General features: G+C 62.4%; 1 protein-coding gene across 2 annotated transcripts; it reads left to right on the top strand.

Annotated features, from left to right (window-relative positions):
• Window positions 1-65: 65 nt before the first annotated feature.
• On the top strand, window positions 66-15069 carry PYGM (glycogen phosphorylase, muscle associated). Of its 2 annotated transcripts, XR_011677706.1 has the most exons (21): window positions 66-1083; window positions 1916-2017; window positions 2336-2414; window positions 3454-3557; window positions 3961-4092; window positions 4748-4859; window positions 4998-5080; window positions 5364-5507; window positions 5604-5696; window positions 6598-6744; window positions 7248-7411; window positions 8036-8150; window positions 8956-9057; window positions 9312-9459; window positions 10366-10424; window positions 10973-11114; window positions 12033-12240; window positions 13361-13495; window positions 13689-13755; window positions 14221-14727; window positions 14773-15069. XR_011677706.1 is itself a non-coding variant. In XM_071419640.1 (20 exons), the coding sequence occupies exons 1-20, from the start codon at window positions 841-843 to the stop codon at window positions 14371-14373; spliced, it is 2532 nt and encodes an 843-aa protein (XP_071275741.1). In that variant the 5' UTR covers window positions 66-840; the 3' UTR covers window positions 14374-15069. The 2 variants fall into 2 exon arrangements, 1 of the variants encoding a protein (XP_071275741.1); XM_071419640.1 differs by having other exon boundaries at window positions 14221-15069.
• The last annotated feature ends 405 nt before the right edge of the window (window positions 15070-15474 follow it).

Genomic DNA, 15474 nt, shown 5'->3' with positions numbered 1-15474 from the left:
CCTCGCGTCACCGGGCTCGGGTTTCGCCGTGCGCCCCCCCCGCCTCCCCCCCCCGCCGTGAAACCGGAGCCGGTGTCGCGGGGGTCGCGCCCCCCCCACCCCCTGCGGCCGTCACTCAGCGCCGAGGTCACCGCGAATGTCGCGACCTTCATGGGGGGGGGATCCGGTTACCGCGGGGGGGGCGAAAAGGGGGGGGCAGCACGTACAGACCCCCCTGACCCCCCCCGGAGCGGGGACACACCCAGGGACCCCCCCCGAGACATTCGGGACCCCCCGGGTTTGGGGAGGGGTCGCAGGGGCGCGCGGCCCGCAGGGGGCGCTGTGGGACCAGGAAGCGCTCAAGCTCCGCCCCTTCATGAATAATTAACGAGCAGTGGGCATTGCCCGCCTTGAGCTCCGCCCCTTTATGAATAATTATCGGTTCATTACCCTTAATGTCGGCGTGGGGGCGTGGCTCCACTCAGGCTCCTCCTCCCTCATGAATATTGAAGCAGCCGCGCGCTCAAAGCGGCCGGGGCGCCGCTGCTGCCGCCGCCCCGGCCCGGAGCCCCCCAAGTCCTAAACCCCCAAAACCCGGAGCCCTCCGGACCCCCCCAAAACCCAGAGCCCCCCCAGGACCTCCCCCCAAAATTCCGAGCCCTCCGGACCCCTCCAAAACCCGGAATCCCCAGGACCCCCCAAAACCCGGAGCCCTCCGGAGCTCTCCCAACCCGGATTCCTGCGGACCCCCCAAAGCCGGACCCCCCAAAGCCGGACCCCCGGAGCTCGGACCCCTCAGAGCTTCTCATCCCTTCAAGCCCCCCTGACTCTCCAGAGACCCCCACCCCCATTTCTGTCGCCATGTCGCGACCGCTGACGGACGCGGATCGGCGGCGGCAAATCAGCGTGCGGGGCCTGGCGGGGCCCGAGAACGTGGGGGAGCTGAAGAAAAACTTCAACCGGCACCTGCACTTCACCCTCGTCAAGGATCGCAATGTCGCGACATCGCGCGACTACTACATGGCGCTGGCACACACCGTGCGCGACCACCTGGTGGGGCGCTGGCTGCGGACACAGCAGTACTACTACGAGAAAGACCCCAAGGTGGGCGTTTGGGGGGTCCTGGGGGGGTTTGGGGGGTCCTAGAGGGGTCTGGGGGCTGCAGAACCAACAGTGCCACCGTGAGGAAGAGGCCAAAGTGGGGGTTTGGGGGGTTTGGGGGAGTCCTGGGGGGGTCTGGGGGCTGCACACGCAGCAGTGCCACCATGAGAAGACCCCAAGGTGGGGGTTTGGGGGGTCCTGAGGGGTTTGGGGGTCCTAGAGGGGTCTGGGGACTGCAGTTCCATGATGAAGAAGAGGCCAAAGTGGGGGTTTGGGGGGGTTCTGGGGGGAGGTTGGGGTCCTCAGAGGGGTCTGGGGGCTGCAGTTCCATGATGAGGAAGAGGCCAAAGTGGGGATTTGGGGGGTCCTGGAGAGGTTTGGGGGTCCTGGAGGGGTCTGGGGGCTGCAGATCCAGCAGTGCTATAAACAGAAGAACCCCAAAGTGGGGGGAAAGGGGGTCCTGGAGGCATTTGGGGGGTCTTGAGGGTCCCCATGCCCACCCATGCTACTGTGACGACCCCAATGAGGGGGGAATTGTGGGGGTCTCAGCTCTGGGAGGGGGAGATTTTGGGGGTGCATTTCGGGGGGGATCAGGACTGGGGGGGGTTTTGGGGGGGATCAGGACTGGGGGGGTCCTTTCCCCCCCCCATACCCGGTTAAATTTATCCTGACCTTTCCCGTTACCCCGGGCGCTGCCATTTAATCCCGACACCGGATAGCGGGGGGGCGGCGGGGCCGGGGGGAGGAACCCGGGGGCGCGGGGGTGTCCGTGACCCCCCAGTGACCCCCCAGTGACCCCCCCTGACCCCCCCTGACCCCCCGAACCCCCTTTTAGCGCATCTATTACCTGTCCCTGGAGTTCTACATGGGGCGCACCTTGACCAACACCATGGTGAATCTGGGGCTCCAGAGCGGCTGCGACGAGGCGCTCTACCAGGTATGGGGGGGCACGGGGGGTTTGGGGGGGGTCTGGGGGGTTTGGGGGGTCTGGGGGGGCTGGGGGGGCTGGGGAGGGGTCGCGGGGGGCCGCAGAGGGGCCGCAATGCGGGGCTGTCCCCGGGATTTGGGGAGGTGGGACTGGGGGGACACGGGAAGGGCAGGGAGGGGACAGCGGGGGGAGGGAGGGAGGGAGGGGGATGGGGACGTTTTGAGGTGTCCCCCCACCAGTTTTGGGGTGTCCCCTCCAAGTTTTGGGGTCCCTCCCCCATGTTTTGGGGTCCCTCCCCAACCCCTGCTCTGTTGTCCCTGTCCCCAGCTCGGGCTGGACATGGAGGAGCTGCAGGAGATCGAGGAGGACGCGGGGCTGGGCAATGGTGGCCTGGGGCGGCTGGCAGGTGCGGGGGGGTCCCCGAGGGGCTGGAGGGGACCCCACAATGTCCCCGTTGTCCTCCCCGCCCCCCGGGATGTCTCTGATTGTCCCCAGAATTGTCCCCCGTGTCCCTCTCCCCCCTTGGTGACAGCCCCGGTCACCGGGATCCCCCCAGGATGCTCCTGTCCCCCCCCCCCCATGTCCCCATGGTGTCCCCAATGTCCCTGTGTCATCCCAGTGTCCCCCCAGTGTCCCAGTGTCCCCCCAATATCCCTGTGTCCCCAACTTCTGTCCCCATGTCCCTGTGTCCCCAGTGTTACCAACCCATGTCCCCAAGGTCCCTGACCCTGTCCCTATGTCCCTGTGTCCCCAACCCCTGTCCCCGATGTCTCCAATGTCCCTGACTGTGTCCCCGTGTCCCTGACCCTGTCCCAGTGTCCCCAATGTCCCTGACCGTGTCCCCAGCCCCTGTCCCCAATGTTCCCAATGTCCCTGACCGTGTCCCTGTGTCCCCAACCCCTGTCCCCGATGTCTCCAATGTCCCTGACCGTGTCCCCAGCCCCTGTCCCTTGTGTCCCCAATGTCCCTGACCATGTCCTCAATGTCCCTGACTGTGACCCTGTGTCCCCAGCCCCTGTCCCTGATGTCCCCAATGTCCCTGACCGTGTCCCCAGCCCCTGTCCCCTGTGTCCCCAATGTCCCCAATGTTCCTGTCCCTGTGTCCCCAGCCCCTGTCCCCGATGTCCCCAATGTCCCTGACCCTGTCCCCAGCCCCTGTCCCCGATGTCCCCAATGTCCCTGACCGTGTCCCCGATGTCCCCAATGTCCCTGACCGTGTCCCCGTGTCCCCAGCCCCTGTCCCCAATGTCCCTGACTGTGACCCCGTGTCCCCAGCCCCTGTCCCCAATGTCCCTGACCCTGTCCCCAGCCCCTGTCCCCGATGTCCCCAATGTCCCTGACTGTGACCCCCTGTCCCCAGCCCCTGTCCCCAATGTCCCTGACCCTGTCCCCAGCCCCTGTCCCCGATGTCCCCAATGTCCCTGACCGTGTCCCCATGTCCCCAGCCTGTTTCCTGGACTCCATGGCCACCCTGGGTCTCGCCGCCTACGGTTACGGGATCCGCTACGAGTTCGGCATCTTCAACCAGCGCATCGCGGGGGGGTGGCAGGTGCGGGGGGGTCCCCGGGGGGGGGGGGCAGGTGCGGGGGGGGTCCCGGGGGGGGTCCTGGGGAACCCCAGGGGTCATCAAATCCCCCCAGCGATTTTGGGGGGTGGCGCTTTTGGGGTTCCCTCCCTGTGCTTGAGAACAAAGAGGGGAGGGGGTGGAAGCTGGGGGGCGGGGGCTCTGTGTGGATTTTGGGGGGGGGTCTCTGTGTGAATTTTGGGGTTTGGGGGGGGGTCTCTGTGTGAATTTTGGGGTTTTGGGGGGGGGTCTCTGTGTGGGTTTGGGGTTTTGGGGGGGTCTCTGTGTGGGTTTTGGGGGGGGGGGTCTCTGTGTGGGTTTTAGGGGGGGGGTTTCTGTGTGGGTTTGGGGTTTTGGGGGGGGGTCTCAGGTGTCTGGGCCCCCCCAGGTGGAGGAGGCCGATGATTGGCTGCGCTTCGGGAACCCCTGGGAGAAGGCCCGGCCCGAGTACACGATCCCCGTGCACTTCTACGGGCGCGTGGAGCACGGCCCCGAGGGGGCCCGGTGGCTGGACACACAGGTGAGGGCACACCTGGGCACACCTGGGCACACCTGGGCACACCTGGGCACACCTGGGCACAGCTGGGCACGGGTGAGGGGCACAGGTGACAGTTCCAGGTGTGTGAGGGGACAGGGAGAGCACAGAGCAGGTGGCTGCACACTCAGGTGAGGGTGATGAGGAGGTGCCGAGGTGTCAGGGGCCTTGCACAGGTGACACACACACAGGTGTCACACACACACACACAGGTGTCACACACGCACACAGGTGTCACACAGGTGTCACACATAGGTGTCACACACACACAGGTGTCACACAGGTGTCACACACGCACAGGTGTCACACACACACACAGGTGTCACACAGGTGTCACATACAGGTGTCACACAGGTGTCACACAGGTGTCACACAGGTGTCACACGCACACAGGCGTCACACACACACACAGGTGTCACACACACAGGTGTCACACACACACAGGTGTCATACACAGGTGTCACACAGGTGTCACACACACACACAGGTGTCACACACACAGGTGTCACACACAGGTGTCACACAGGTGTCACACAGGTGTCACACCTGAGCCCAGGTGAGGATGTGCTGAGGCGCTGCCGCTCGGGGGGGGTCTCTCGGTGTCCGGGGGGTCCCTTGCACACGCGTGTGTCACACGCAGGTGGTGCTGGCCCTGCCCTATGACACGCCTGTCCCCGGCTACCGCAACAACACCGTCAACACCCTGCGCCTGTGGTCAGCGCGCGCCCCCAACGACTTCAACCTCAAGGACTGTGAGTGCCCCGACCCAAATCCACCCCGAACCCCAAAATCCAACCCCAAAATCCACCCCTGAACCCCAAATCCACCCCCGAACACCAAATCCACCCTCGAACCCCAAACCCACCCCCTGAGCCTCTCTGTCCCCCCAGTCAATGTCGGGGGCTACGTCCAGGCCGTGCTGGACCGAAACCTGGCCGAGAACATCTCCCGAGTGCTGTACCCCAATGACAACGTGAGGAATGGGGGGGCTGGGGGGGTCCTGGGGGGTCCTGAGGGGGTCTGGGGGTGCCCCAGGGGGGACCCCCAAACCTGGCTGAGAACATTAAAAATACCCCAAAAATAACATAGGGAGGGGCCTGGGGATCCCTAGCGGGGGGGTCTCATGGGGGGTTACCCCCAGTTTTTCGAGGGGAAGGGGTTTGGGGGGGCTGTTTCAGGGACACCCCCAGTTTGTCGAGGGCAAGGAGGGGTTTGGGGGGGCTGTTTCGGGGTCTCACGGGGGGGGACACCCCCAGTTTTTCGAGGGCAAGGAGCTGCGGCTGAAGCAGGAATATTTCGTGGTGGCGGCCACGCTCCACGACATCATCCGGCGCTTCAAATCCGCCAAGTTCGGCAGCCGCGACCCCGTGCGCAAATCCTTCGAGAGCTTCCCCGACAAGGTGAACCCTGAAACCCCCCCGGGGACCCCCCAAAACCCCCCGGGGACCCCCCAGATCCCCCTCTCGGACCCCCTCTGACCCCTGCCCTCCGCACAGGTGGCGATCCAGCTGAACGACACCCACCCCTCTCTGGCCATCCCGGAGCTGATGCGGATCCTGGTGGACGAGGAGCACCTGGGATGGGACCAGGTGGGTGCAGGGGGGGTCCCCAAAACCTTTCCTCCCCCCCCCTGCATTGAGCTCCATGTTCTGTGTCCCGCGTGTTCCGTGTCCCGCGTGTTCCGTGTCCCACGTGTTCCGTGTTCTGTGTCCCGTGGGTTCCGTGTCCCGTGGGTTCCGTGTTCTGTGTCCTGTGGGTTCCATGTCCTGCGGGTTCCGTGTCCTGCAGGTTCCGTGTTCTGTGTCCCGTGGGTTCCGTGTTCTGTGTCCCATGGGTTCCGTGTTCCATGTCCCATGGGTTCCATGTCCTGCGGGTTCCGTGTTCTGTGTCCCCAGTGGGAGCAGGGATGGTGGGGGGGGTGGTCCTGGTGACCCTGGGGGGCTGCGGGGTCACTCTGGGGGTGTCCCCTGGTGTCCCCCCCCGTTTATGTTCAGGAACACAAAATCAGGGAATGATTCTGTGCCGGTGCTTTTATTGAAGAGCTCTGGGTGTCAGGGGTACCAACCCAAATCTGACTCTGCCATGGGCTTGGGGTGAACGTGTTTTTATATTCTATTGTTATATAACCTTCATGTTAATTATTAAACTTATATTGTTCTATTGTATATGTAGATTTCATCCAAGCATGGGCTCCTCGTGGTCCCCCTCAAACTTCTAACATGGTTCCTCATGATTCTTCTTACGATTAAACAATAATTATATTTAATTATAAACAATCATCCCATCTAACAATGATATCATTTATCACACGCCGCTTACGCTGGTGCAGTTTCACCTGATCCGTCAAACACAACGCCGAACGTTTTCAGGGTCTATTCCTAACGTTTTTCCAGGGCCCCACTAAGCCTAGCCTCTTCCTAATTCCCCGAATTTCATGAATTTCATGATTTTTAAACCTTTTACTGTCACGGGCGTCCCCCTCCACCCCAGGCCTGGGACATCACGGTGCGCACCTGCGCCTACACCAACCACACGGTGCTGCCCGAGGCGCTGGAGCGCTGGCCCGTTCACCTGCTCGAGTCGCTGCTGCCGCGGCACCTGCAGCTCATCTACGAGATCAACCAGCGCTTCCTCGATGTGAGCTGGGCTGGGCACGGGGGGCAGCAAAACGGGGGGGGCCCGGGGGTCGTGAAGGGTGGGGGACCCCCGGGGTTTGGGGATAGAGAGAACGCAGATGGTTGGGGGGGGTGTTGGGGATAACATGGGGACAACATGGGGATAACATGGGGATAACATGGGGATAACATGGGGACACCTGGGGGTGTGTCTGGGGGGAAATTCCTGCGTGGTTTGGGGGTGGGGGGGGAATATTTCTGGGGGGGTCTCAGGGGGGTTTCCGGGGGTCTGGTGACCCTGCGGTGGCACTGGGGGGGGGGGGGGGTTGCTGTGGTGTCCTTGGGGGTGGAATTGGGGTCCCAATGTCCCTGGGGGGTCTCAGGGGTTCTGATGTCCCTGGGGGGGTCTCAGGGGTCCCAGTGTCCCTGGGGGTGTCCCAGGGGTCCCGGTGTCCCTGAGGGGGGGTCTCAGGGGTCTCGGTGTCCCTGAGGGGGGGTCTCAGGGATGTCCCCCCGCCCCCCCAGCGCGTGTACTCCCTGTTCCCCGGGGACCTGGACCGGCTCCGCCGGATGTCGCTGGTGGAGGAGGGCGCGGTCAAGCGCATCAACATGGCGCACCTGTGCATCGTGGGCGCGCACGCCGTCAACGGCGTGGCCGAGATCCACTCCCAGATCCTCAAGGACAGCGTGTACGACCCCGCCCGGGCCGCCCCTCAACCCCCCAGATCCCCCCAGACACGTCCTGACCACCCCCAGCACCCCAAATCCATCCCAGATCCCCCAGACTCCCAAATCTTCCTTGGCTCCCCCAGACCCCAAATCCCTCTCATCCCCAAATTCTCCTCCTGTCCCCCCAGACCCCAAAATCCACTCCCAGATCCTCAAGGACAGCGTGTATGACCCCCCTGGGCCACCCCAAATCTCCCCAAATCCCCCCAAATCACCCCAACCACGTCCTGGCCACCCCCAGCACCCCAAATCCATCCCAGTCCCCCCAGACCCCCAAATCTCCCTTGGCTCCCCCAGACCCCAAATCCCCCCTGTCCCCAAAATCCCCCCCCTGTCCCTCCAGACCCCAAAAATCCCTCTGGTCCCAGCCGGTCCCCAAATCCCCCCAGCCCCCCCTGGGTGTCCCCACCCCTGGCTGTCCCCATGTCCCCCAGGTGTCCCCCTGGTGTCCCCCAGGTGTCCCCATGCCCCCCCTCCATGTCCCTGTGTCCCCCCGGTGTCCCCGTGTCCCCATCCCTGGCTGTCCCCATGTCCCCTGGGTGTCCCCCAGGTGTCCCCATGTCCTCCCTGGTGTCCCCCCCCAGGTTTAAGGATTTCTACGAGCTGGAGCCGCACAAGTTCCAGAACAAAACCAACGGCATCACCCCGAGGCGCTGGCTGGTGATGTGCAACCCCGGCCTGGCCGAGGTCATCGCGCAGGTGAGCTCACCTGGGCAGACTGGGACGGACTGGGATGGACTGGGAGGGACTGGGATGGACTGGAATGGACTGGGACAGATTGGGATGGACTGGGATAGACTGGGATAGACTGGGATGGACTGGGACGGACTGGGACGGACTGGGATGGACTGGGATGGACTGGGATGGACTGGGACGGACTGGGATGGACTGGGACGGACTGGGACGGACTGGGACGGACTGGAATGGACTGGGACGGACTGGGATGGACTGGGATGGACTGGGATGGAATGGGATCACCTGGGACAGCCTGGGACAGATTGGGGCTCACCTGGGACAGACTGGACCCCTGTACTCACCTGTACTCACCTGTTCTCACCTGCTCTCACCTGTGCTCACCTGTTCTCACCTGTTCTCACCTGTTCTCACCTGTTCTCACCTGTGCTCACCTGTACTCACCTGTACTCACCTGGCACTCACCTGTACTCACCTGCTCTCACCTGTTCTCACCTGTGCTCACCTGTACTCACCTGTACTCACCTGGCACTCACCTGTACTCACCTGCTCTCACCTGTTCTCACCTGTTCTCACCTGTACTCACCTGTGCTCACCTGTACTCACCTGCTCTCCCCTGCTCTCACCTGTACTCACCTGCTCTCACCTGTACTCACCTGCTCTCCCCTGCTCTCACCTGTACTCACCTGTGCTCACCTGCTCTCACCTGTGCTCACCTGCTCTCACCTGCTCTCACCCGTTCTCACCTGTACTCACCTGTTCTCACCTGCTCTCACCTGTTCTCACCTGGTGCTCCCCCCTCCCTCTCCAGCGCATCGGGGAGGATTTCGTGTCCGACCTGGACCAGCTCCAGCGGCTCCGCGACTTCGTGGACGACGAGAGCTTCATCCGGGACGTGGCCAACGTCAAGCAGGTACAGGGGGGGCTTGGGGGGTCCCGGGGGGTCCTGAGGGCTGGGGGGGGGTCCCAAGGGGCTCGGGGGGGTCTCAGCAGCCCCTCCCTCTCTCAGCCGATCAAGGAGACGCTCAGGGCACACCTGGACCAGGTGTGGGGGGGGGGGGGGGGGGTGTGGCCGGAGCCGCTCGTGGGGGGAGTTTGGGGTGGGGGGGAGCTCTGGGGGTCCCGGCTGCGCCCCCAGCCCCTCTTTGCCCCCTCCCCAAACGCCAGGAGAACAAGGTGAAGTTCGCAGCGTACCTGGAGAAGATGTCGGGGGTGCGGGTGAACCCCGCCTCGCTCTTCGACGTGCAGGTGAAGCGGATCCACGAGTACAAGCGGCAGCTGCTCAACTGCCTGCACATCATCACCCTCTACAACCGTGAGTGGGGGTCCCCGAAACCCCCCCGGACCCCTCCCCATTCTGGGAGAGCCCCCCAAAATCCCCCGACCACCCAAAATCCCCCAAACCCCCAAAATTCCCAAAAAAAAAACTGCACTGGGACCCCCCAGAACCCCCAAATTCCTGCACATCATCACCCTCTACAACCGTGAGTGGGGGTCTCTGAATCCCCCGGACCCCTCCCCATTCTGGGAGAGTCCCCCAAAATCCCCTGACCACCCAAAATCCACCAAACCCACTCAAAATCCCCCCAAAAATCCCCAAAAACCCGTGCTGGGACCATCCTGGAACCCCAAATTCCTGCACATCATCACCCTCTACAACCGTGAGTGGGGGTCCCCGAACCCCCCCGGACCCCTCCCCATTCTGGGAGAGTCCCCCCAAATCCCCCAGCCACCCAAAATCCACCAAACCCACTCAAAATCCCCCCAAAAATCCCCCAAAAAAAACTGCACTGGGACCCCCCAGAACCCCCAAATTCCTGCTCATCATCACCCTCTGCAACCGTGAGTGGGGGTCCCCAAAACCCCCCTGGACCCCTCCCCATTTGGGGAGATTCCCCCCAAAATCCCCAAACCCCCCAAAACCCCCAATTTCCCCCAAGAAAACCCACACTGGGATCCCCTAAAATCCCCCAAATCCCCCTGGGACCCCCCCAAATCCCCTTTGGACCCCCCAAAATCCTCCTGGGACCCCCCCCAAAAATCCCCAGTTCACTCTGGGACCCCCCAAAAAACCCCATAATCCTCCTCCCCCACCATGTACAACCCTCCTGGACCCCCCCCAAACTTCCCTCAAACCCCTCGGGGACCCCTCCCCGATTTTGGGGGGTCTCCCTTGACTCGTGGCCTCCCCATTTTGGGGGTCCCCCCCCCACAATTTCAGGGATCAAGAAGGACCCCGGGAAACCTTTCGTGCCCCGAACCATCATGATCGGGGGCAAGGTCAGGGGGATTTGGGGTTTTGGGGGTTTTAGGATTTTGTGATTTGGGGTTTTTTAGATTTTGGGGTTTTGGAGGATTTTGGGGTTTTGGGGATTTGGGGGTTTGGGGGTTTTGGGGTTTTAGGAGTTTGGGGATTTGGGGATTTTGGGGTTTTTGTGATTTTGGGGTTTTGGGGGTTTTGAGATTTTGGGGTTTGGAGTTTGGGGATTTTGGGGTTTTGGGGGGTTTGGGGTTTTTGGGATTTTGGGGTTTAGAGTTTTTTGGGTTTCGCGGGCTCCATTTGTGCTCAGAGTGAGAATTTGAGGGGCTCCTCAGGGGGCTCCATTTGGGTTTGGGGTTTTGGGGTTCCTGGTGGGTGCAAGAGCTCTCTGGGGTGGGGTCCCTGAAGGTTTTTGGGGTCGCTGAGTGTTGTTTTGGGGTCGCTGAGTGTTGTTTTGGGGTCTCTGAGTGTTTTGGGGTCGCTGAGTGTTTTGGCGTCGCTGAGTGTTGTTTTGGGGTCTCTGAGTGGTGTTTTGGGGTCACTGAGTGGTGTTTTGGGGTGCCCCCAGGCTGCCCCCGGGTACCACATGGCCAAGATGATCATCAGGCTGGTGACGGCCATCGGGGACGTGGTCAACCATGACCCGGCCGTGGGCGACCGGCTGGCGGTGCTGTTCCTGGAGAATTACCGGGTGTCGCTGGCCGAGAAGGGTGGGCACCCCAAAATAACCCCAAACCCCCCCGGAATCACCCCAAAAACTCCCTGAACCAACCCAAAAAACCCTGAAATCACCCCAAAATCCGCCACCCCCCCGCGGGTGCTGTTCCTGGAGAAATACTGAGAAACCCCCCTGAACCCACCCCAAAACCTCCTGAACCCACCCCAAAAACATCCCTGAACCCCCAAAACCTCCTGAACCCACCCCAAAATCCCCAATCCCTCCTGCAGAATCCCAGTATCCCCTGATATCACCTCAATGTCTCCAAATATCCCGATTGTCACCTGGTGTCACCCCAGTACTCCCCAATATCCCGATATCCCCTCAATATCTCACAATATAACCCAAATAAACCCCAGTACCCCCTGATATAACCGCAATATCCCTCATATAACCCCAATATCCTCCAAAATAACCCCAAAACACCACAATATCCCCCAGTAACCCTGATATCCCTGATATAACCCCAATACCCCCCAATATCACCCCAATGTCCCCCAATATCACCCCAATATTCCCCAATACCACCCCCAATATCCCTGATATAACCCCAATATCCCCCGATATCCTCTGCTATCACCCCCATATCCCCTGATACCTCCCGATATCCCCCAATATAAACCAAATATCCCCCGATTTCACCCCAGTATCCCCTGATAACCCCCGATATCACCCGATATCACCCCAATATCCCCCGATACCTTCCGATATCCCCCGATATCACCTGGTATAACCCCGATATCCCCTGATATCACCCCAGTATAACCTGAATATCCCCCGATATCACCCAATATCCCCCAATATAACCCCGATATCCCCCGATATCACCCAATATAACCTGAATATCCCCTAATATCCCCGGATATCGCCCACTATCGCCCCGCTGACCCCCCTGCCGGCGCCCCCGCAGTGATCCCGGCCGCGGACCTGTCGGAGCAGATCTCCACGGCGGGCACGGAGGCCTCGGGCACCGGGAACATGAAGTTCATGCTGAACGGGGCGCTGACCATCGGCACCATGGACGGCGCCAACGTGGAGATGGCGGAGGAGGCGGGCGAGCAGAACCTCTTCATCTTCGGCATGAGGGTGCCCGACGTGGAGGAGCTCGACAGGAAGGGGTGCGGGCCTGGGGGGACCCGGGCTGTGCCCCCAGAGTGACCACGGCAGTGACCAGTGCAGGGTGACCAGTGCAGGGTGACCAGTGCAGTGACCAGTGCACAGTGACCACTACACAGAGTGACCACTGCAGTGACCAGTGCAGAGTGACCGGTGCAGTGACCAGTGCAGGGTGACCACTGCAGTGACCAGTGCAGGGTGACCACTGCAGTGACCAGTGCACAGTGACCACTGCAGAGTGACCAGTGCAGGGTGACCAGTGCAGAGTGACCAGTGCAGTGACCAGTGCAGAGTGACCACTGCAAGTGACCAGTGCAGGGTGACCAGTGCAGAGTGACCAGTGCAGGGTGACCAGTGCAGTGACCACTGCAGTGACCAGTGCAGAGTGACCGGTGCAGTGACCAGTGCAGGGTGACCACTGCACAGAGTGACCAGTGCAGAGTGACCAGTGCAGAGTGACCAGTGCAGGGTGACCAGTGCAGAGTGACCAGTGCAGTGACCAGTGCAGAGTGACCACTGCAAGTGACCAGTGCAGGGTGACCAGTGCAGAGTGACCAGTGCAGGGTGACCAGTGCAGTGACCACTGCAGTGACCAGTGCAGAGTGACCGGTGCAGTGACCAGTGCAGGGTGACCACTGCACAGAGTGACCAGTGCAGAGTGACCAGTGCAGAGTGACCAGTGCAGGGTGACCACTGCAGTGACCAGTGCAGGGTGACCAGTGCAGAGTGACCAGTGCAGGGTGACCAGTGCAGGGTGACCAGTGCCCCCAGAGTGACCACGGCAGTGACCAGTGCAGGGTGACCAGTGCAGGGTGACCGGTGCAGAGTGACCATTGTACAGAGTGACCATTGTACAGAGTGACCAGTGCACCCACTGACCACCCCATAGTGACCCATGACCCACTGACCACTCCATGGCACCCAGTGACCACCCTGTGGCACAGAGTGACCACCTCATGGTGACCCACTGACCACCCCCATGGTCACTCAGGACACCCAGAGACCCCATGGGCACAAAGCTGAGCAGGGAGGGAAGTCCAGAGGATTTGGGGGAGACCCCCTGAACCTCCTCAAACCTCCCCAAAACCCCCCGAAATCACCCCAAACGCCCCCTGCCCCCAGGTACCGGGCTCAGGAGTACTATGACCGCCTGCCCGAGCTCCGCCAGGCCGTGGACCAGCTCAGCTCCGGCTTCTTCAGCCCCCGGCAGCCCGACCTGTTCCGCGACATCGTCAACATGCTGATGAATCACGACAGGTCGCGACAGGAGCCCTGCGGGACGGGAAATCGCGATTGGGGGGCGGGGGGAGGAGAGGGGAGGGGGCGGGACCAAGGAAGGGGGTGGGGGTCAGCAGGGAGGGGGGAATGGGGTTGGTTTGATTGATGGGAGATGTCGGGGTTTATATCGCGATAGGGGGGGAGTCACGGACACCATTTCCGCCCCCCTCAGGTTTAAGGTGTTCGCGGATTACGAGGCCTACGTGAAGTGCCAGGAGAAAGTCAGCGCCCTCTACAAGGTGGGGACCCCTCCCCAAAAGCGACGCGACCCCCACCCCCCTCAAAAAAACACCCCCAAAGTGACCCCAAAAGGGACCCCCCAACAAAGGGACACCCCCCCAAAACGGGACCCCCCAACAAAGGGACACCCCCCAAAACGGGACCCCCCCCAAAACCCCGGTGAGGTTTGGGGGGTCCCGAAAACCCCCGAGGGGGCACAGAGGGGTTGGGGCGGGGGTCGCTAAACCCAAGGGAGGTCCCCGGGGGGGTTCCCCAAAACTCCCTGAGGGGGAAAGGGGGGGGCACTGAGGGGGTCCCCAAATGTTCATGGGGGGGGGGGACAGGCGGGGGGGACCCCAAAACCCCATGGGGACACACAAAGAGTGGGGGTGGGGGTGTCTGGGAGAGAACGGGCGGGGCTCTGGGGGTGCATTTGGGGGTCCCCCCGCCCCCCTGACCCCCCCATTCCCCTCGGGACACCCCAGAACCAACGCGAGTGGACCCGGACCGTGATCCGGAACGTGGCGGCCGCGGGGAAGTTCTCCAGTGACCGCACGATCGCTCAGTACGCGCGGGAGATCTGGGGCTGCGAGCCCAGCCGGCAGCGCATCCCCGCCCCCGACGACCCCCGAGAGTAACGGGGACCCCCCCTCACTTGGAAACCCCCCCCCCCACACACACACCTCGGAACCCCCCCTTTGGAATCCCCCCCCCGAATCCCGCACCCAAAATCCCCCAAATTCACCCCAGAGCAAACCCGGGAATTGTCGGGAACCCCCCCCCCCCCCTCCAGGACACGCTCGACCCCACCCTGTGCCTTCAGCCCCCCCAAATCCTCCCCTAAATGATAATAATTGGGGGGGGGGGGTCCCCAACTGTCCCCGACCACCTGGGACCCCCCCTCAGCTCTCGCCCTGCGCCCCCAAATCTCCCCCCGGGGGGTTCAGAGGAGCCCCCGAGATCTGGGGCAGTTTTGGGGCAGTTTCGGGGCAGTTTCAGTGCGAATTTGGGGCAGTTTTGGAGCAGTTTCGGGGCAGTTTTGGGGCAGTTTTGGAGCAGTTTCGGGGCAGTTTTGGAACAGTTTCGGGGCAGTTTCGGAGCAGTTTCAGTGCGAATTTGGGGCAGTTTTGGGGCTCCTTTTGTTGTTTTCGATTGGGTTTTGGGGTGGGGGTCTCCCCTCTCCCTCGCCAGCGCTGCGGGATTTGGGGTGGGGGCTCTGCGGCATCACTGAGGTGCGGGGGGGGGGGAAATTGGGGGTCCCCCCCAAAAAGGAATTTAAAAAAGAATTAAAGGAAATTAAACGAAGGGACAAAAAACAGAAATAACGGCAGAAATTCGGTGTTTGTCGTGTTGTGTTTTTTTCGGGGGGTCGGGGGCGAATTTGGGGTGCCCGAGGAGGTTGAGGAGGGATTTTGGGGGGGGGTTGGGGGCCCAGAGGGTCTGGGGGCGCCTTTGCGGCCTCGCCCCCTCCCCAGGGCGGTGCCGCCGTTCTGTTGAACCACAAACCACTTCCCCCCTCCCCCAGCCCCACCCAGGAACCCCCAAAACCGCCCGGATCCGCCCCAAACCCCGGCTCCGCCCCCCCTCCCCACCATTCCCCTGGGGCACCCCAAAAAACTCCCCCCGACCCCCAAATTCCGGCCCCGCCCCTCGCCGTGTCCGACCCGGCAGAACCGCGGCCGCCGGAGCAGGTGGGGCTGGAATGGGGGGTCCTGAGGGGTCCCGAGGGGTCCTGGGGG

The sequence above is a fragment of the Agelaius tricolor genome, unplaced genomic scaffold, assembly GCF_023055355.1.
Source record: "Agelaius tricolor isolate 1412-34295 unplaced genomic scaffold, bAgeTri1.0.p SCAF_112, whole genome shotgun sequence".
Classification (NCBI taxonomy): Eukaryota; Metazoa; Chordata; class Aves; order Passeriformes; family Icteridae; genus Agelaius; species Agelaius tricolor.
Note: the sequence above shows the minus strand (reverse complement) of the source record. Positions and strands in the feature narration are given on the sequence as shown.

Excerpts from the sequence above, each read along its gene's own strand:
- PYGM (XM_071419640.1), top strand. The coding sequence starts at position 841 with ATGTCGCGACCGCTGACGGACGCGGATCGGCGGCGGCAAATCAGCGTG. Across the intron at positions 3,558-3,960 it reads GCATCGCGGGGGGGTGGCAG|GTGGAGGAGGCCGATGATTG; the intron begins GTGCGGGGGGGT and ends GGGCCCCCCCAG. Across the intron at positions 9,460-10,365 it reads CATCATCACCCTCTACAACC|GGATCAAGAAGGACCCCGGG; the intron begins GTGAGTGGGGGT and ends CCACAATTTCAG.